The sequence below is a fragment of the Ceratotherium simum genome, chromosome 12 (assembly GCF_057802395.1).
Source record: "Ceratotherium simum simum isolate JZ-2026a chromosome 12, ASM5780239v1, whole genome shotgun sequence".
Classification (NCBI taxonomy): Eukaryota; Metazoa; Chordata; class Mammalia; order Perissodactyla; family Rhinocerotidae; genus Ceratotherium; species Ceratotherium simum.
The window spans coordinates 37,925,468-37,946,721 of record NC_141911.1 but is presented as its reverse complement, the minus strand read 5'-3'; the positions used below and the strand labels follow the sequence as shown (position 1 = coordinate 37,946,721).

General features: G+C 36.6%; 1 protein-coding gene across 1 annotated transcript in view; it reads left to right on the top strand.

Moving 5' to 3' along the window:
* The window catches only part of EDNRA (endothelin receptor type A), a 54,628-nt gene that overhangs the window by 14,526 nt on the left and 18,848 nt on the right, over nucleotides 1–21,254 (top strand). The window contains exon 3 of the mRNA XM_004420893.3: nucleotides 16,838–16,965. Coding sequence (XP_004420950.1) covers nucleotides 16,838–16,965 — 128 coding nt within the window. The remainder of the gene's footprint in view (nucleotides 1–16,837; nucleotides 16,966–21,254) is intronic.

Below are 21,254 nucleotides of genomic sequence, written 5' to 3'. Positions count from 1 at the left end.
AAAATTTTAAGTGTAGTATACACACAGAGAAATGTACATATCATAAGCATCAGCTCTGTGAATTTTCACCAAGTGAACACATCTGTATAACCAGGATCAAGAAACAGAACATTTCCTACACCTAGAAGTCCCTCAGTCACTAACTACACTAACTCCCAAGGCACCCACTTTCCTGACTTCTAACAGCATGAATTGGTTTGCCTAATTTTATGTTTTATATCAATGGAATCATATGATATGTATTCTTTTCTGTCTGGCTTCTTTTGTTCAGCATTACATTTGTGAGAGTAATCCATGTTGTTGTGTTTAGTTGTAGCTCATTTGTTCTTATTATTGTATAGTACTTTGCTGTCTGAATATGCCACAATTTATTTCTTCATTCTACTGTAGGTAGGCATTTAAATAGTTTCCAGTTTTGAAACTAATATGAATATGTGCATCTATGGACATTCTCATATGCATCTTTGTGCATGAAAATATATATATACATATATATATAACCTATATAGGTATATATAAATATATATATGTAACACTTATATATCAACATATATACCTATATACTAAATATATACTTTTAATATAAATCTTGATCATGACCATTTTATATTTTGATCGGTAATTTTGAAGAACTATACCAGGACATGGTACAGTATTAGGAACTAGGCAGAATTTCCTCGACAGAATTCCTTTCTAATTCTAAAAGCTCTAAAGACCTGTGTGGCCCGTGTATGAACTTTGTTCATTATAATTCTTCTTTGACTTTCAAGAAAACCTGTTATCTGCCTCCATAATGGAGAATCCCCAAAGCAACTCACACATTTACTGAGTATCTATAAAAAATAACAAAGACATCAAGGAGCCATGCCTTGGAGTGGCTCGCATTCTATTTGAGGAGACAACCTTACATTCCACCAAGTTAGCATGAATGCCAGGGGAATTTTATACTCCAATGTTTTGTTGAAATTTTTGAGGCCACTGAACGTGCACAAAAATAATATTTTGAATGTGAAACACCTATTACTATTTTCTTTAAAAACAGAGAAACTAGGGCCGGCCTGGTGGCATAGTGGTTAAGTTTGCTCTGCCCTGCCCTGCTTGAGCGACCCGGGGTTCACGGGTTCGGATCCCCGGCGCAGACTTTTGCATCACTTATCAAGCCACGCTGTGGTGGCGTCCCATATGAAAGTAAAGGAAGATGGGCATGGATGTTAGCTCAGGGCTAATCTTCCTCACCAAAAAAAAAAAAAAAAAAAACCAGAAAAACTATCATCTCTCCTTCTCCTAAAGTAATATATACAACTAAAAGAATTAATCTCAAGAGATACAGAAATAAAATTAGATTTTAGTGTTTTCCATTCCATGCTGCTAGAATAAATGGTTATTTATTTTAAACACAGCATGAAACAGATTAAGAAACACTGATTACAGACAGTAAATGTTAGGAGAGTTGAAGTTGGATTGATGAAATTTTCCAGACAATCTCTGAGGTTATTTTTGTTAAGTGACATATCTTGGGTGTACCAGTTGCTAGGTGAAATTTGGAGGTTTAGTTGTAATCTGGTTACTACATTATACTAAGACAAAATTGGTAAGGGAGAGTTGTTATAGAAATTTACCAAATTGTAGCACATGAAGACGGATCTAAAAGAAAGCCTCTCTTAAGATCAATAAAATTTGCATTGCAGCATCCCTAAAAAGAAATTTTAGTTATCAAAACAACTAACTATATTTATTTAAATGGAACTAACAGTGCAAATAATACATACTCCCAAGAAGGTATTCAGAACTGTGTGAGCACTGGGTTTTGCAATCCTATGAATATGTGTTTAAACTTAGATGATTTGTTGAAACTTCCTGCTTTTTGTTCTAAGGAAATAGTTAGCTTCACAGTAATATTTTCATTGGTTTTATGGAGTAACTTCAAAAGTGCCTCCAGCTCTTGAGTCACCATACAGGAGGAGAAGTAAGTCTGGAAGCAGTACGCACTAAGGTGATATTCCGGGGTCTCATTTGCAAGCATGAGTGCTCGCCTCTTCTGCTCTCTCCTATCTGATTCTTTGACCCGGGGGTGGGCAAACTATGGCCTGGGAGCCAAATCTAGCCCAATGCCTGTTTTTGAAAATGAAGTTTTGTTGGAACACAGCCATACCCATTGCTTACGTGGGTAGTTTCGACAGACACCATATGGTCCACAAAGCCTAAAATATTTACTATCTGGCCATTTATTGAAAAAGTTTGTCAATCCCTGTGGCATCTCACCAACTGCTCTGCCCCACCTTTTATCCCTGTCTCTCATAATCCTCCATTTTGTCCCACAGGAGGTCAAAGCTCAAGATCTGAACTTCAAAAATATGAGTAAGGCTTCATAACCTTAGATATTTTAAGTGGCTTATGCCCCAACCTCAAAAAAGTAAATGGGCATAATCCCAAGAAATCAAAATATGTTTCTTTTTAAAAATGGTTTGCCACTGATCCTGAATACATCACCTGACCTCTCAAGTCATTATCTTTGTATGAAAAATAAATAATGAAGGGCCCATCTCAGGGAATCCCATTAGGCATAATCACAAAGTAGGCCTGTTTCTGAGGTGACTGCTGACATCAATTAGAACAACAACCAAGGCCTATTTTTTTGTCTCCCCCATTTATGTTATTGAATCATATTATGTTCGTGAAACATCAGAACTTTGGCCTCAGTAAGAGTCTTAGCAGCCAGGGATCCTTGAAACCTGTTGGACAAATCATGCATTTTCTGATCAAAATTGAACAATTTTTAAATTCTTTGTCTTGCATTTAGAGATGTTCATTACATTGTCTTTCAAGTAATTAAGAGGAGCACTAAACCAGATGGCCAGATATTTGGGCAGCCATTCATGTTTCAGTGAAGAAAAAGAAAAAGAAGAAGGTAAAGAGGACTTTTGTATTTATTTTAGGGAAATTTCATACTAAAAAATAGAAGTACTCTCTAAGGATCTTAAAGATAAAAACTTTACATGCTGGAAATTATTTGATCAGAAAATCACTACACTTTATATTTCTTGGGATAGACTAATCAAATTACATGGTCGTAACTAAAAATAGATGAATTTTCTTACCACCATGCTATAAAATTCAAGGAATATTTCTTTGATGATGGACAGAAAAGCCATGTCACAGACAATGGGGAAAGGTTGGGGAATGGATAAGAAACACCCCACGTTCCTTTTTTTAACACTATCTCTACAGGTGTGTGTATACGTGTAATTGTGTGGCACAGATATTCTCTGTATACATCTGAACTTTTTAAAATGTTGGGGGAAAGAGGTAGCCACAGAGATGAAGGAAAGAAGATAGCATTGGGTGATGGAGATCCATCCTTGGGACTCAACTCTTAGACACTGTAATTCAGCAGGCACACAGAAGACAGTTCATATATATTTGAGGAAGGGAAGGAAAGGGGGGGGGAGTGGGAGGCAACATAGACTCTCAGAATGTGAGGAGTCAACATCTGTAGTTCCAACTATGTGAACCAGAACATTGAGCTATTTACAATTTTACAGAAGCATTAATTCAAATTGATCCTGCTTGCAAGCCAGTATAACAAAGGCAATCTCAGCTGATGGACCAGAGTCCACCTCTACTGTGGTTTTGGAATTCTTTACTTGTTTGCAGTTACTAATGAACTCTCTCATGAAGTGATAAACATTTCGTTTGTGGAAATGGCCCAGAAGAGAAAGCTGGTCCTAGAATTGAAGATGTCTAATAAAGTGTTATTTCTTAGCCAGAAATTTTGGGTAAATGAATGAATGGAGAAAAGTAAGTGCCTTAGGACTCAATATTTGTCATTCGATCACTTTTAGGTTCTGTGATCCTCAGTGCATCCCCACATTCTATTCAGATTACCTCTTCTCTGCTAAAGACATCCATGATCCATGACCAATGATTAAGATGGTAAATTTTATGTTATGTATGTTTTACCATAATTAAAAATTTTTAAAAATTTTAAAGAACTATGGACTTAAATGAAAATTTAAAAGTATAAAACTTTAGGGACAAAAAGGGAGAAAACCTTTGCCATCTAGGAGTAGGTAAAGAGTTCTTAGACTCAACACCAAAAGCATAATCCATAAAAGAAAAAATTGATAAATTGGACCTTATCAATTGATAAATCACAATGTAAAACTTTCACTCTGCAAAGGACCCTCTTAAGAGGATGAAAAGACAAAACTACAGACTGGGAGAAAATATTTATAATAAACATGTCCAACAAAGGACTAGTATCTAGAATATATAGAAAACTCAACAGCAAAAAACCAAACAATCCAAATAGAAAATGGGCAAAAGACATGACGAAAAATTTTACTGAATAGGATATACAGATGACCATAAGCACAGGAAAAAAGGTTCATCATCATTAGCCATTGGGGAAATGCAAATTGAAACCACAGTGAGATATCACTACACACTGAAATAAAAAAAGAGTGACAACATCTAATGCTGGCAAGGATGAGGAGAAACTGGATCACTCATACATTGGTGGTGAGAATGGGAAATTGCAGAGCTACTCTAGAAAAGAGTGGAAGTTTATTATAAAACTAAACATGCAATTACCATAAGACCCAGCAATTGCACTCTTTGACATTTATTCCCAAGAAACAAAAATTGTTCATGCAAAAACCTGTGCATACATCTTCATAATAGCTTTATTTGTGATAGCCAAAACCTGGAAACAACCCAGATGTTCTTCAGTGAGTAAGTGGTTAAACAAACCATGATGAATCCATTCCATGGAATATTACTCAGCAATAAAAAGGAACAAACTTGATACACACAACAGCTTGGATGAATTGGAAGGGAATCAGGCTGAGAGAAAAAAGCCAATCTCAAAAGATTACGTACTATATGATTCCACTTCTTTAACATTCTTGAAATGACAGAGTTATAGAGATGGAGAACAGATTCATGGTTGCCAAGGGTTAGGGATGGCAAGGGGAAGTGGGAGGGGAATGTGGTTATAAAAGGACATCATAAGGGATCCTTGTGGTGATGGACCTATTCCATATCTTGACTGGTGGTGGATATACAAACAGACACGTGATAAAATTGCGTAGAACTAAATATACACAAATGAGTATATGGAACACTGAAGAAACATGAATAATATTGGTGCATAGTATCAGTGTCAAAAAAAGGGATTGTAACATTTTATATTCCCACCAGCATTATATGAGGGTTCCAATTTCTCCACATCCTCACTGACATTTATTATTGTCAGGCTTTTTCATTACAGCCATTCTAATGATGGATAATGGTATCTCATTGTGGTTTTAATTTGAATTTCCCTAATGACTAATGATGTTGAACATTTTTCATGTTCTTAGCTATTTGTGTATCTACTTTGGTGAAATGTCTATTCAATATTTTGCAGTTTTTAAATTAGGTTGTCTTTGTATTCTTTAATTGTAGGAGTTCTTTATATATTCTGCACAGAACTCCTTCGTAAGCTATATGATTTGCAAATATTTTTTCCCACTCTATGGTTTTCTTTTCATTTTCTTAATGGTGTCTTTTGAAGAGCAAAATTTTTAAATTTTTATTAAATCCAAATTATCAAATTTTTCTTTTTGGAGATGTTTCTCCATGTTTCTGGTGTCATATCTGTGAAATTTTTGCCTAAGCCAAGATCACAAAAAAATTCTGTGTTTTCTTCTAACAGTTTTATAGTTTTAGCTCTTATATTTAGATCTATGATCATTTTTTAATTATTTTTGTGTAGAATGTGAGGCAAGCATCTGGGTTCATTTTTTTTGCACGAGCATATCCAATTGTTCCAACACCACTTGTTGAAAAGACTGTGCTTTCCTCCTTGAATTGCTTTGGCACCTTGGTCAAAACTCAATTGACAATAAATGTAAGGGTTTATTTCTGGACTTTCTTTTCTGTCCCAATGACCTATGTGTCTATTGCTATGCCAATACCATCCTGTCTTGATTGCCGTAGTTTATAATAAGTTTTTACACAGGTACTAATTTGTCCTTTTTTTTCAAAATTGTTTTGGCTCTTCTAGGTCCTTTACATATCTATAAATTTTAAGATCAACTTGTTAATTTCCTTGAATTTAAATACGGATTGTGTTGACCCTTCAGATGAATTTGGAAAAAATTGTCATCTTAACAATATTGATTCTTCCAGCCCATAAACGTTTATTTAGGTCTTCTTTGATTTCTCCAGTATTTTGTAGCTTTCAGTGTACAGTCTTACACTTCTTTTGTTAAATTTACTTCTAAGTATTTCATTCTTTTTTGATGGTATTTTGAATGGAATTGTCTCAATTTCATTTCTGGATTTTTCATTGCTGGTATAGAAATGCAAGTGATGTTTGTGTGTTGCTCTTATATCCTGTGACCTTGCTGAACTCCTCACCATTACTCTTGCACCATCAATTTTTTTACTGCTAGTATGTGACAGTGAAGAATGCAATGACTATTAGAACAGTTTGGTGCCACTGTCTTGATTCATGCTAGGGCACCAGCAGTTTTACCCACCATTGCTTTTGCACCAACAGTGCAAATGGCAACCAGTGAAAAAGGCAATAGTCTCTTAGTGTCATCTTGATCTTGCAGACCCCATGAAAGGTTCTCGGGGATCCTCAGGGGTCCACAGACAACACTTAGAGAACCATTCTTCTAGATGATTTCTAAGCACCTGTCCAAGTCTGAAATGCTATAATTCTTTAAATCTAAGATAAATGTTGTTTACCAGACATGTCTTAATAACATTTGCTTAAATGGCTGATTTTCATGGCAGTCACTATTTCTTAGACAATTGCTGCATTTGGAACAATGTACCACGTCCTTTGAGAGAGATGAAAAGGAAATAAAACCTTGGCCCTAATCTCAAGGAAATGGTACAAGTGTCTCTGAGTATTGAAGTGTCTAGGAAAGGAACCCTAGTGTCACTGTAGGCTAATTATGTTAGACCCCAAATTTGTATGTTTTTTTGTTCTAGGTAGCACTAAAAATAAACAAAATACTTACAGTGGAGATGGAACATGTATCAAATATCGAGACTAGAAGTAAAATTAGGTTAAAATCTATCATTCTTGACAGTACAAGTAAATGTTATCTCATTTCCAAATGATGATAAATAAGACATAAAATAATATCAAACTGATTTTTCAAAACTTTTTTAAAAAGCTTAAATTTACGTTATTGTTTATAACAGACCCTTGACTAGAAGCTTAAAATAGCCACTTACCTACTATTTTTCTTGCATTTTACGTATTACATTTTATACATTTTACATTTATATAATTATACATTATTATATATATTAAATTAAATTAATTTAAAATATATTATTATATATGTATATATAAATTATACAGTTTACATGTATACAATTTCATACATTTTACATATAGTCAGAATATTTACAATATAATCCTTATAGTTCACTGGACAAATTTACTATATATTTTAGCTTTTCCCTGGAGAGTAATAAAATACTGTTCATACATTCAAGGTAAATAAATAGTCTCAAGGCTTCAATCTATGGGATTCCACAGGTTCTGACATCCTTAATCTTTTCGGGTAGGAAAAAATGGAAAAAAGCACCAAAACACTCAGTGATGGGAAAAATAAAAGAGAAATTCATAAAACAAAATTAATCATATAAAATGAAGAGAAAGATCAAGGTTAGGTTACGTTAGGGATAAATGGAGTTAATAATAGTTTCAAAGACACCAGTTACAGACTAGAGTTCGGATATGAAAAAAAAAATCATACAATTTAAGAGCTGGCAGAGAATTTAGAGATAATCTAGTTTTAGCCCAATATTTTTTATTGGGCAAAGGAGAGAACCAAGGCCCAAAGATTTTCAACAGGGCTTGAGCTGGAAGCCAGGATTTCTAACTTCCCCTTCGGTATGTTCCGTTCTTCCCTCTTTGCATTAAATATAACTTTTGTGGTTTTAATACTCTCTATGGCACCCACAGCATTTCCCTAGAAGACAGCCAGGCTTCTAAAACTTCACTGGGTGAATTGTTAAAATGCACGTCGTTCTTACATGCCGTATCCTAACGTGACTGTTAACTCAGACATCTTGAGTATGTTCCTGTTTCACTTTATGCCTCAGCTATTGGAAATTATGAAGTTTTATTTTCTAATGAATTTCTGTTGTTAAATATCCCAAATCATTTCAACCTTATTTACTATAACACGTCAGCTTCAGCATCAGTTGTATTGTTTTTTTTTCCCCCCTCCAGAGACACATATGGTATCATTTTCTTCCTGCTGCATACCATATCTTCGTTGGGTCATTGTTTCCATCTACACACAGGATAATTGTGACCACATGACATACTTTACAATGAAGAACTAACTCCAGGTCTTAAGATTTTGTACATTAAATCATTAAATAAGCTGTATGCTTTCAACTATGCCATTGGTTTTCCCTTTTTCTTACTTATTACCACCTTCCTGGAAGGTTTTGGGGGCTACTACCTCAATCTCTAGGTGGAGATCTCTGCCAATTTGTTTTATTCTGCTTTGTTTCTGTCTGCTTGTTGCTTTTAAATAAGTACTAGCATATACTACCATAGAGACTGCTGATTAAAATAAACCATAAAACTTTTTCATTAGGTTTTGGGCCTAATTGTGTGTCCAGGTCAGGACACTTATTTTCTGTGATTAACTATGCTTGCACTTTGTTACCATAAAACATAAGGCTCCACTCATGACATATGTGTGAAATCTTTTTTCCATTCAGGAAAAGCCAGGGTTCTTTCTTTCCAAGAAAGAACCAATAAATCCTCTCTCCATTATGAATTAAATCTTAAAGTATTGGCACATACATTTGGCACTAACCTGTGTAATTTTGATATTGAGTACTTCTAATTTTTCTGCTTTAAAGAAGTTTTGCTCTTCTCCATCCAATGATCCTTTGGTTTTATGCATGCAAAATAAGTAGAAGTCTCAAGTCCCTTGCTTCTAGATTGGCATCCTTACAGCAAACAGAGTTATTAAAAAGAGATTTCTTTTCATCCCCAGCCTTCAGGTGACTGAGACTTTTGGGGATAATAAGCCATATCTTGCGTGAACCATCTTCCCTCCAAGGAAGAAAGCTTCGTGACTTTGGAAATCTGGTTTCAAAAAGTATTTTTTCCTCCTTTTTTTCTTTCCTCCACCTGGTTGTTATTAACATCTATGTATTTCAGATTCTAAAAAGTGAAGACTTCAGCAAAAACCGAAACACTGAATATTTGGTAGTGAAAGATATGGGCAGCAAGTAGTAGCAACAATCCCATGTTTTCCAGTCTGAGTGCAGAGTAGCAAGAATAGTTCCTCAGAATCCATCCCTTACAGGAACTAACATTTATGATCTGCCATGGGCCAGGCCCTGTTCTAAGTGCTTTGCGCAGATGAATTCATTTCATACTCACATCAACCATATGGCATAGATTCTCTTTTTTATCTCCAGTTTTCCTTGAGGCACAGTTAACTGCTCTAAGTCATGCCAGGGCACAAAGCAGCAGGTTCTAGGCCCTGTTCTCTTTGCCCTGGTGCCACATCGCCTCCTCCTTCTGTTGAGTTCCCACAGAATGTTGCTTACCACTTCTTTAGGAACCATTATTGATGTTTATCTTCTAGGCAGTAATTTCCTTGAGAATGGGGTCTTTTGTGCTTGTGTGGTCTGCCACCAGCCTGCACCTGGTGACCTGGATGATCCTCCTTCACAATCTCATTGGAAAACAGGACAAAAAGAGACTGATAACCATAGGCCGTGGAAAGAGGTCACATTTCCAGATACTTGCTTCTGCTGAGCCCTTTTTATGGACTGTCTTTTCTGTTTCCCACAATAATCCTCCAAGGTAGCAACCATCACTATTTTCATTTTCTAGAGGAAGAAACTGAGAAGCAGCGAGGTTAACCAACGTGCCAAGGTCACACGGTGAGGAACGCAGCCCAGCTCGCATTCAGTACCATTCAGGGAGTCAAGCTTCTGGGCCCACACTCTCAACAACTATGCCAAGCCACTTGCTTTAATTAAAAAGGAGTAATCCTCCATCCCCCTAGGTCACTGAGGACACCCAGCACCAGAGTCTGGAACATTTATGGAGTTCCTGCTCTGCTCTGCCTTTGTCGTATACTCCAAATTCTTGGGCTGGTCAGGAGGCAACTCTCAAAGGAAAAAGTTTATGGATAGGATAGAAGCCACGGGTTTTATTTTATTTATTTCTCTGAAAGCTCTGCCTCAATCCTGAAGGAATTAAAGTATAATGGAAGGGCAAAATTCATTCTCAGTCACGCAAATTTATTTATTTTATTGTATCCCATTTGAGATTTGCAACAGCCAGAGAGCACGTTCTCATTAAAGCCCTGTCCTGGACATCACAGGCTTTATAATCATCTCAGTCTGTGCTGTCAGATGTTTTTGTTTACGACCGATTCAACAATGTTCCAATTTCTACATCCCAGCGTCTCCTCCAGCAAGAAAGAAAACCTCAGAATCCCACTTTTTGGCGATTGGTACCTGGTCCATCATGTCCAATTCCAAGTGACCCTACAATCATTCATGTTGAGGGGGGAAAAGAACATTTTATTTACTTTGAGGTTTTCAGCTATTACAGACTGTATTCTGTACTTGTTCCTTTTTAGGACGGGTGGAGTGAGATGAAGGGGTAGAGGAGAATCCCTCAAGCCTCACCAAATGGGCTGGAAGAAAAATTAGCACAAAGAAAAATGTGCCACTGCTTTTATTTATCCCATTATTAAGAGGCCATGATAATAAAAATAATGTCCAAGTAATGGCATTAAATGGCAGGGGATATTAACATCTGGAATGGATAAAGAGGGGTCAATTCATTTATATTATCCTTTTTTTCATTGTCGTGCATAAGTGATACATTTCCATTTATGATTACAAATTATAGCAGTTCCAAATAACTAACATTTGTGTGGTGTACATTCAGTTTGCAGAATTCTTTCACATGCATTGTTCCGTTTGAGCCTCCCAGATGGTCTTCGTACCATTATGGCAGGTATGAGAACCATCTCATTTAACACATACAGGAATGAGACCTACAGTGGGTAAATGGCACACAGTTAGTAACAGGTAAATCTTGGACTTGAACCTAAGTCTTATGAGTTCACAACCTAAGTTGAATTTAGGGAAAAAACAGCCTTATTTTGTAGCGCTAAGCTGGTGAGGACTGGGACATTAGGCTACAACATTAGGGTCCTGTATAACAGTGAGGCACCGGTTATTGAACTGTACCGTGATATGGGACTCTGGGGTGCCTCTAGGGACTACTGGGGTGAGAGGGTAATGGGATACAGGCTACATGCCCCAAATCATTATGATTTTTGATCTCTTATGTCTATGTTATGTACTATTTTCTGCTCCTCCTACACTCTCTGGCTGTCAGCTATCATTTTTTGTGGATCATGGTGCCTCTAGAGCAGTGACTGTCAAAGTGTGGTGGGGGGACCAGCAGCATCAGCATCACCTGTGAATTTGTTAGAAATGCAAATTCTCAGGCCCCACGTCAGACCTACTAAATCAGACACTCTGGGAATAGGGCCCGGCCATCTGGTTTAATAAGCCCTCCAGATGATTCTGATGCTACTAAAGCTTGAGAACCACGGCACTGGAGCAATGATTCTTAACCTCGACTGCACATTGAAATCACCTGGAAGCTTTAAAAGCTGTGGAAGCTTGTGACCCAATCCCAAAGATCCTGGTTTATTGGTCTATAACAGGGTTTTCAACCTCAGCACTACTGACATTTGGGGCTGGATAATTATTCACTGGGGGGCCTGTCCTGTGCATTGCAAGATGTTGAGCAGCATCGCTGGCCTCTACCAACAAGATGTTAGTAGCCTCCCTCCCCCTACCAGTTGTAATAACCAAAAATCTCTCCAGACATTGCCAAATGTCCCCTGGAGTGCAAAACCACCCCAAATGAGAAGGTGTGGCCTGGGCACTGGGATTTTTAAAAGCTTCCTAAATCTTTCTAATGTACAGCCAAGACTGAGAACTGTTACTCTGGAGGATTCCTATTAATGAGGAGCTTTGGATATGCAATGGACTAAAGAACAATGAATGCTAAACTTTACAGCACCGGGTGTAAAGTAAGAATAAATCAACCCAGGGTGAAGACTCAGGCACTTTGTCCATAAGTAAAGCACAGGAGCTTTAGCGCATAAATTTCACATCAACCATTGGGCTCCTTACATTTTTGCTTACTTTCTGGTTGCTAGGTATGGTCCAGAAAACTGACACACACAGGTGTGTTGCACAACTAAAAGGTCCCAACTGAGTAGATATTGCTTTGTACTAAATATAGTGATGGACGGAGATTCTGCTTTTGGATCTAATCATTCTAAGTACAGGGTGCTTCTCAGTGTGTCATATGGTACAAGTCCTTAGGTAAATCTGTTTTTGACAGGTTAAAAATTGCAGCCTGGGGGGCCGGCCCGGTGGCGCAGTGGTTAAGTGTACGTGCTCTGCTTCGGCGGCCCAGGGTTCGTAGGTTCGGATCCCAGGGGCACACCAACGCACCACTTGTCAAGCCATGCTGTGGCAGCATCCCATATAAAGTAGAGGAAGATGGGCACCAATGTTAGCTCAGGGCGATCTTCCTCACCAAAAAAAAAAAAAATTGCAGCCTGTTGGGGCCGGCCCCATGGCCTAGTGGTTGAGTTCAGCACACTCCACTTCAGCAGCTCGGGTTCATGCGTTCGGTTCCCAGGCGTGGACCTATACCACTTGTCAGCCATGCTGTGGCAGCAACCAACATACAAAGTACAGAAAGATTGGCACAGATGTTAGCTCAGGGCTAATTTTTGTGGGGTTTTTTTGTGTGTGTGTGTGAGGAAGATCAGCCCTGAGCTAACATATGTTGCCAATCCTCCTCTTTTTGCTGAGGGAGATTGGCCCTGGGCTAACATCCGTGCCCATCTTCCTCTACTTTATATGGGATGCCGCCACAGCATGGCTTGCCAAGTGGTGTGCATGTCCATGCCCGGGATCCGAACCTGCAAACCCTGGGCCACCGAAGTGGAGCGCACAAACTTAACCACTATGCCACCGGGCTGGCCTGGGGCTAATTTTCCTCTACAACAAAAAATAATTGCAGCCTATCAATTTTATGATGTTGATTTTGACAATCCAAATCAGCCACACAAATACAGAATTTCTACATTTATTTGTGCCATTTAGTAGTAGTTTAGTTTTCAGGTGGTGATCAGGGACTGTAACTACCTTTCAACTGTAGAAAAATCCCCTAGGCTAGAACCAAGACAAGCATCCTTCGGTAAAATTGTGCTCACCAGGTTGCCTTCTGCTGCCTCAGTGATTGCTCTGTGGTGTTCCTCTGTGATCCGCTTGAGAACACAATTAGACATAGCATGTGCGTCATCTCCAAGTGCCTGCTCTGTGGCTCTTATCAAGCTGGATACTCTCATCACAGCCCAAAATGAGAGGTTTCCAAGCAAAGAGTTTGTGGCCGCTCCTATTCAACCTAGACTCTTAAGTAGAACAGTATTCTCCCACTTCCTCAACAACTGGTTGGCAGGTGCATTGCTTCTTTCAACATAAAGAATGGAAATACTACTTTGGGGTACTGATAAACAACTTTTAAATAGAAAGCAAATTATAAGATGAATGTGTTTTCAGGGCAAAATTGGTACTAATTTCAAAACAGGAAAATATTGTCCTGAGTTAATGAGTTGGAATCATTAATTCATTCAGCACCTACTATGTGGTAGGTACTGTGTGATGTCCTTGGAAATTATAAATATGAGGGTTACATATTAGCACAGACCCTTTTATGACAAAAATAAGCTATGACTGCTCCAAGGTGCCAGAGTAACCCTTTGAACCAATCCGACTTGTCACTTTGTCAGACCACTTTGGTTTTTCTTTCATTGAATTGATGGTAGCTGGTTAACACTAATGAAATCAACTAGTTCTTTTGCAGTGGGTCTAGATTTACCCTAAACAGTTCCTTATCTTTTCCTATCCTAGTCTAAGTTGTTTCATCGATGTGCTTTGAAAAATCAAAACCTTTTAATTAGGCAATAGAACTGCTTCCCAGAAAAGTACACTAGGAAAAAAAGATCATAGATGACTGTTAAAAGATATTATTTCCACATGTTCCCACTTGTTTTAAAAAAAAAAGCATATGCTTTTATGTACATAGGAAGTTTTCTGATTATCAGTGGTTGCCTTTGGGCAGGAAGTTTAGGGGCCTTGATTGGAAGGGAGACTTACTTTTCATTATATGTTTTTATATGGCTTAATTTTTACTGTATTAAATATTGCATTTTTAATTTTAAATGCTGGTGAATAACAAAAAGGATGCATTCCTAGCAGTCTTGCAGAAGTTCCAAAATGCCTCTTCTAAATAATAGAAAAACAGGTGAGCTACACTCCGTGCCCATTTGATGCCCTCTTTCTTTGGTAAATGTTTTATTGCTGAAACAGACTGAGCTGAAAGGAAACTTTGAATGGAAAATTATTCCAACATTAGTTCCATGAAAGAGATTAAGAAGTAGGTCCTACTTGAGATTGGGTCTCTTTGAGGAGGCCACCCTTAACCAGAAAGAGAAGTTGCCTCCGGGGCCTAATTTCCCCCTGGCTGCATTGGAACAGTTACTATTCATACATCCTTCCAGAATGAAGCAGATATAGGTTAGAGAAGTCTACAGTGATTGTACCTAAAAATTTACTCCAATGATTTCTTTCATCCTGCTTTGTCTATAATTCCCAAGAAGAATCAATGCTTATTCTTGAGGAAAAGAAAAATAATAACAAAACACCTATTTGTGTCAAAAAAAGACAATTCTCTGATCTTTCTGTGTCCCACCAATTCCATGATATCTTTTTCTTCAGTCCTTTCTTTACACCTAACCCTAGTTAAAAGTTTAAGCAAGCATGAAAAAAGAAAAAATTCAGTTGAGACAATACATACTCAGTTGTGGGTTTTTCTGGATCATTTTTCTTAGCAGTTGTCACTTAGATGTTCACAGGATTTCAGAGTCTCGCTGGTTAAGCAAGAAATATCCTTTTCTTTTCTCTCATTGTTAGATATATGAATTGGGAAATCCCATCACGTGGATTTCAGGATCCTCTGCCTCAGGGAGTGAACCAACCATAACAGTTCAACTATTCCAAAGCATATTCTATAACAATCCCTACACATTGTAATTACATCTCTGTGGACTTTAGTGGAAAATTACAATTCTGGGACAAAATACTAAACTCTTATTCTATGCAAAGTTGCTTTCAGGTTTTCTTTTCTTCATGGGAGGTGATTCATCCCTGAAATAGTACTTTATGTCTTTACTTGCATTGAGCATTAATAACCAGCAATCAGCAATGGCATAATTACTTTTTAGCTTCAGGAAAACTGTCAGAGTTGAGGGCAGTGCTTCTGTGAAGAGCCCACTGGTTGTTCTTAGACAAAAGTTTATGTGGAAATTCTGAGAAGACACCAACCAAGGCCGGTTAGAGTGAGAGGAAGAAGAGACCAGAGGCAGGATTGAACTGAAGGAAAAGGTCCTTTTAGAAAACTATTCAGAAGAAAAGGAAATATGTTTGAAAACTAAAAAGAGAGAACTTCTGAAAGTAAGTCATACAGGATCTTAACCATAAAAATAGAATTACAAAGAGCCTTATGTTACTAAACTCTCAAAATGCATAGGTTCTGACTTGGTATCTCTGGGGAACTAGTTTCCCACCCTCTTTCAAAGGACTCATGTTAATGACCACACTAAAAGGTTTAATGAAATTAAACCTCATAAAATCTTTTAGAAATGAAAGAACAGAAATCCAAAACTCAACTTAGAGTTACTATGGCAATAGGTACTTTGCAAAAAAAGGGAAAAAAAAGACAAGTTTGTCAAGTTAGTAGGATAATGTTTCCCATTGAGTGGAGTAAGTTTAAATTTAAATTCTGAGTCACTATGCAAATTTAGGAAGGAAATCAATACCATTTTTACCCTTGAAAAGGCAACATATATTCAGCAGGGACTTCCTTCCCCCTTTTAGGTAGCTGAGCTATTATTAAGCACATGCTCCTAGTACGATACCTAATTAGATAAGTATCAGCAATTCTCAGGAGACTTTATGTTCTTGCTACTTACCACAGCCACTAGAGGGTGTCCATCCTTTCCCTCCAACAAAGATTTTAAATTGTCAACATGGAAGAATAGATTTTCCTGCCAATGCTACACACCGATCACAGTAACTACATTTTTCTGTATGATAAAGGGAAGTCTAAGCCTAAATAAAGGCCACTTATGACACACCTACTGGAGCAGAGTCAGATCCTCAAGCACAGAAAAAGAGGTAAGTTCAAAATGGCTTTAGGTGTTAACCAGCTAACTCAGTACATCCTAAACCACTTCATTTTCCCAGTATTCTCCATAACCTTGCATTCAGAGCTTTGGCTGCTTGTCAGGAGATAATATAATCTTCCAATGCCACTAGTTGAAAATGACTTGCTTTACTCATGGTTTAGTAAGAATTAAGAGGTGACTGCCTGCTTCTTGGTTAAGCTGTCACCCAAACCCCAAATGTAGGCAGTATGACTACTTCATATAAGATCAAAGTTTTATCTCATATTCTCTTATTATATTTATCATTCTCCACATCTTTCCAGATAAAAAAATTGCTAAGGATTTAAAATATGAAAAAAAAATGATAATAATACTCTATTGCTACCATGCTAACTGGAAAGCATAATGAATAATAACATTTAGAAGTTCAGAAGGTAGTTAGAAATATCAGTGTCCATGTATTCCATGCCAGCTCTGCCGTTTCTTACCGCGGTGTCTCCTTTTTTCAGCTGCTGGCTGGGCGCTGGCCTTTTGATCACAATGACTTCGGCGTCTTTCTTTGCAAGCTGTTCCCCTTTTTGCAGAAGTCCTCGGTGGGGATCACCGTCCTCAATCTCTGTGCTCTCAGCGTTGACAGGTAACGTGGTTCTTTCCCTTTACTGTTTTGTTGGGTTTAGAAAAGCATTTTTCTCTAAAAGAAGAAAAGTCAAGGAGCCTTGAGAGTTGGTGCCCAAGACAGTTGTTAATTAAAATACTAACAGTCTTGCTCTACTTTTTAGAATCGCTTTACACATTTGCTGATTATTAGCCATATTTGGCTGAGGCAATTTGTGTCTAGAGCATTTTGCCAATTATATCCATTTGGCATCCTTATGGCAATAAAGGAAAAATGAACATAACAGATGGAATGCATGCTGGAAAAGGAGATTCTAGGACATGCAAATCCTGTATTTTCAATAGTAGATTTCTCATTAGAAAGAAGATACCATTTAATTATATTTATAATGCTTTATTACTTGGCTGAGTGATGCGTACACAATATTGTTATGTTCTTCTCTATGTTTTTTAAATGCCTGAAATGTTTCATAATTTTTAAAAAGAGGGCAACAACAGAAGCACCCCTTGATCCAATTCTGAAAAGCCTTTTCCAGAATTCTTCTCAAACATGGACGTCAAGGCTTCTCAAAAGGAGTCCTTCTGAATTCCATGAACTTCTACATGTTATTTTCTTCACCTTCTAATTTTTGTAGCAAGAATTACAAAGAATGAAGTTAGGAACTTTTTAACACATTCTATGGCACTCTTTTATATTGGATATAATCCTATGCAAATGCTCTTTAACATCCTATTTAATTACTTACCTACAATTTAGAAGAGGTTTCCATTTTTTCTATCTGACACGCTGACATCACTCTATCTGATGTCCCATCATCATAAAAATAAAAGGCCCACTTTCTTAAAAAACATTTAAGTTCTTACAGATACTCTGTTATTTATCATTTACAATTAATTTTCAGGACCAAACTGTTATTGTTAAAACATAAAAATACTCATTCCATTAGTAGTTGAAAATTATAATGGCATCCTTGTTATAAATTTATGGCTGTAATAATTGTGAAGCACAAAACAAAATGTTTAGTAGTGTTATTAAAAATAAATTTATTGCTAAAATTAAAATACAAAAATAATTCCATTAGTAGTTTAAAATGCAGTAAGGCTTTTGACAAAAATGCTACCACTGAATGGTAAACACAAAGATCAGAAATAATTTCATCACCTGTTAGTAGGAATCTCAGTAATTCCTAGAAAAGCCTGAGGTCTTCTGTATCATATCAGATGTTGAGGAGTGCTGCCTAAAGATATTTACATACCGTAAGCGGCCATTGTACCCCTTCCCCTTGACTAAATAATAGATTATGTTACTTGTGGCCATATCCTAAAAATTGAGTAAGAATTTATAATCTGGGCCCGGCCTGGTGGCGAAGCAGTTAAGTTCACCCGTTCTGCTTCAGCGCCTGAGGTTCGCAGATTTGCATCCTGGGTGCGGACTTACTGCTCATCAAGCCATGCTGAGGTAGTGTCCCATGTAAAAAAGCTACAACTCTACAGCTATGATACACAACTATGTACTGGGGCTTTGGGGAGAAAAAAGAAAAAGAGGAAGATTGGCAACAGATGTTAGCGCAGGGCCAATCTTCCTCAAAAAAAAAAAAAAAAAGAATTACTATCTGAATTTTATTCACTAATGAAGTCTCACTCTGCTGTTCCCACTCCTAGCATCCCCATAACATCATTTCTTCTTGTATCCAAAGTGTTGTATTATCTAAAAATTAAAGCCTTTAAATTATATCTCTTACATTCCTAATACATGTAAAAAATTTTTTTGTATTTATCAAGTTGTATATTTAGAGATGTAACTATGTATTCTCATTACAATATCCAATTACATTTTTTAATGACAATATAACTCTAACATCCATGTGGGGAAAAGAAATAAGAAAATAATCATAACAATTTAAAAAAGAATCATGTTTCCTACACACATACTCTTCCTATATGATATTTTTAAATGTTATAAAGCTACAGTATTTAAAACAATGTAGCACACACACATAAAAACACTGACAAATCATTGGGAAAACCAGAAACAGGTGTTAGTGTATGCGAATGTAATATAGGCAGCAATCACTTTGAGTATAATGGGAAAAGGAAAGATTCATCAATAAATAGTATTATTTAGCCATCTGGGGGGAAAAGCATGTTGAAGTCTTATCTTGTACTATATATCAATAATATTTATAATCATTAACATTTATTGAGTATTAGTACGTGCTGGGCCCAGTTAAAAATAAATTTACTTAACAGAAATTATTTTACTTAGTCCTTACAACACCATCTTGTGATACTGCTGTAATTATCCCCATTTTACAGATGTGGAAGCTGAGGTGGAAAAAGGTTAATCAAGGCCACTCTGCTACTAAATGTTGGAGTCAGTAATCAAATATAAGTAGTCTGCATTCTTAACCACTATGCTCAAGCACGTAAAAACTCAAACCATAAAGCAGTAGCAGAAAATAGACTAAAATCCTTTTGATCCCTTGAAAAGGAAGACTTTTTGAACTTAAAAAGGATGGTAGAAATTCTGAATAAAATTAGAAATGTATTTCAGGACATAAAATTTTAAAACATTAAGATCAAATATTCATAAAATTAAAAAACAAATAAATAAAGCAATAAGCTGGGGGAAATATTCATAGCCAAAGCTACAACATGTTAGTATTCTTGGTATTTAAAGAGGCCATACAAATAGTAATTAAAATCTTAAGACTTTAATATAAAAAGGACATGACTATAAAAATCACCAAAGAAGAAATTTAAATGACTAATTAACATATGAATAATGTTTATGTAATCAAAGAAATTCTAATTAAAACGCATGTTTCTGAATATCTGGTGGTAGTAGAGATTTGAACATTCCTTCTGGAAAGTCAAATCCTAAAATGCTTTTGCCTTCTGACCCAGTAATTACAATTTTTAGAATCAATTCTAAGGAAATGATCCAAAATTTGAGCAGAGAATTCATGGACAAAGATGTTCTTTACAAGATTGTTTACGGCAAAAAGTTGGAAGCAACCTTATTGCCCCATATTAGGGAAATGGATAAGGATATTAAATATAACTTATATGTAAGGGTATATGAATATAAAATTCCTTGAAATAAATATGATAAATATTATTAATAGTTATGTCTAGGGATGGAGTGATGGGTTTTTGTAATGTTCTTCTATGAGCGGAAAAAAGTTTCTGATAATTTATTTACTTCTATTATCTGTTACCCATTTTCCTCATTTACTTTACGCCATTCCGTACATTTTATTTTTCTTCTTTGCACAGCTCATTCCTATGACCTTTTATTGTATAGTAACACTAGTTTTCTATGGCCAGGCAGCTCTGAAACACAAGCACACATAGGCACATAAACATGAACACAGAGGCCTGTATGCATGGAGCAATACACAGTTACTTCCATCTCTACTGTTGCCTTTACAAAAGCACCATCAAATTTGGGAATATATCATTTTATAAAAAAATTAAACTTTGTCCCCAAAGTTAGGTAAAAACCAGGATGATAACAAATTTTAGGAAAGAGTTACTCGGTGTTCTAAAAGAAAACTGCATCTCTGAGGAACAGTAACCAAAAGCCAAAGCCAGACGGGAACAGCATATGACAAAACAAGACTGAGAAACAGAATGAAGCAAGGAAGATGCTTGGCTCCTATATGCAATAAAATCTTTTTTAAGGCAGCTAGGTACAGTTCTCTCAGAAGAGAGGCATTTATAAAAAGAGAAGCCAAAAGAGAATAAAGAATTTGCTTGTTTTGATAAGTAATATAGGCAATTTTTTATCCTTGTAATATATTTTCTTGTTATAAAATTTAGAGTATATTTTGTAAATAGTGTTATGTGGCACGGTATAGTGGCCCCTTTTATATTTCATATAAATCTATTTAATAAATTTTTGATAAAAAATATTTTAAGGCACTTATGCCTCTGTGATACAATATAATAAATTATCCCTAGATTGAGAAGTATAATTCATAATTTAGTTCAACAGAGGGACTTGGGCAGGAAGGATATGATGGATAGACATCAAGAATAAGACCTGCCTCTGTCCTTTAGGATCTTTCATGGTTGTGAAGACATGTACCTGGGAACAAGGGAGAATGAAATACATGATGGGAGTATTCAGGCAGTGGGATTCCTAAATCACCTAAAGCATCAAAACCCTCCATTCCTTCCCAAGTTCACATTGTTCTGCCTTCTCTTTTTCCTTTGGGGTAATCTCAGGGGGACCGTCTTGCAGTGCTTCGATCTCCCCAGTGATGGTGGAAGGGGGGAGATGATGAGAGGAAGAAATGAAGGGAT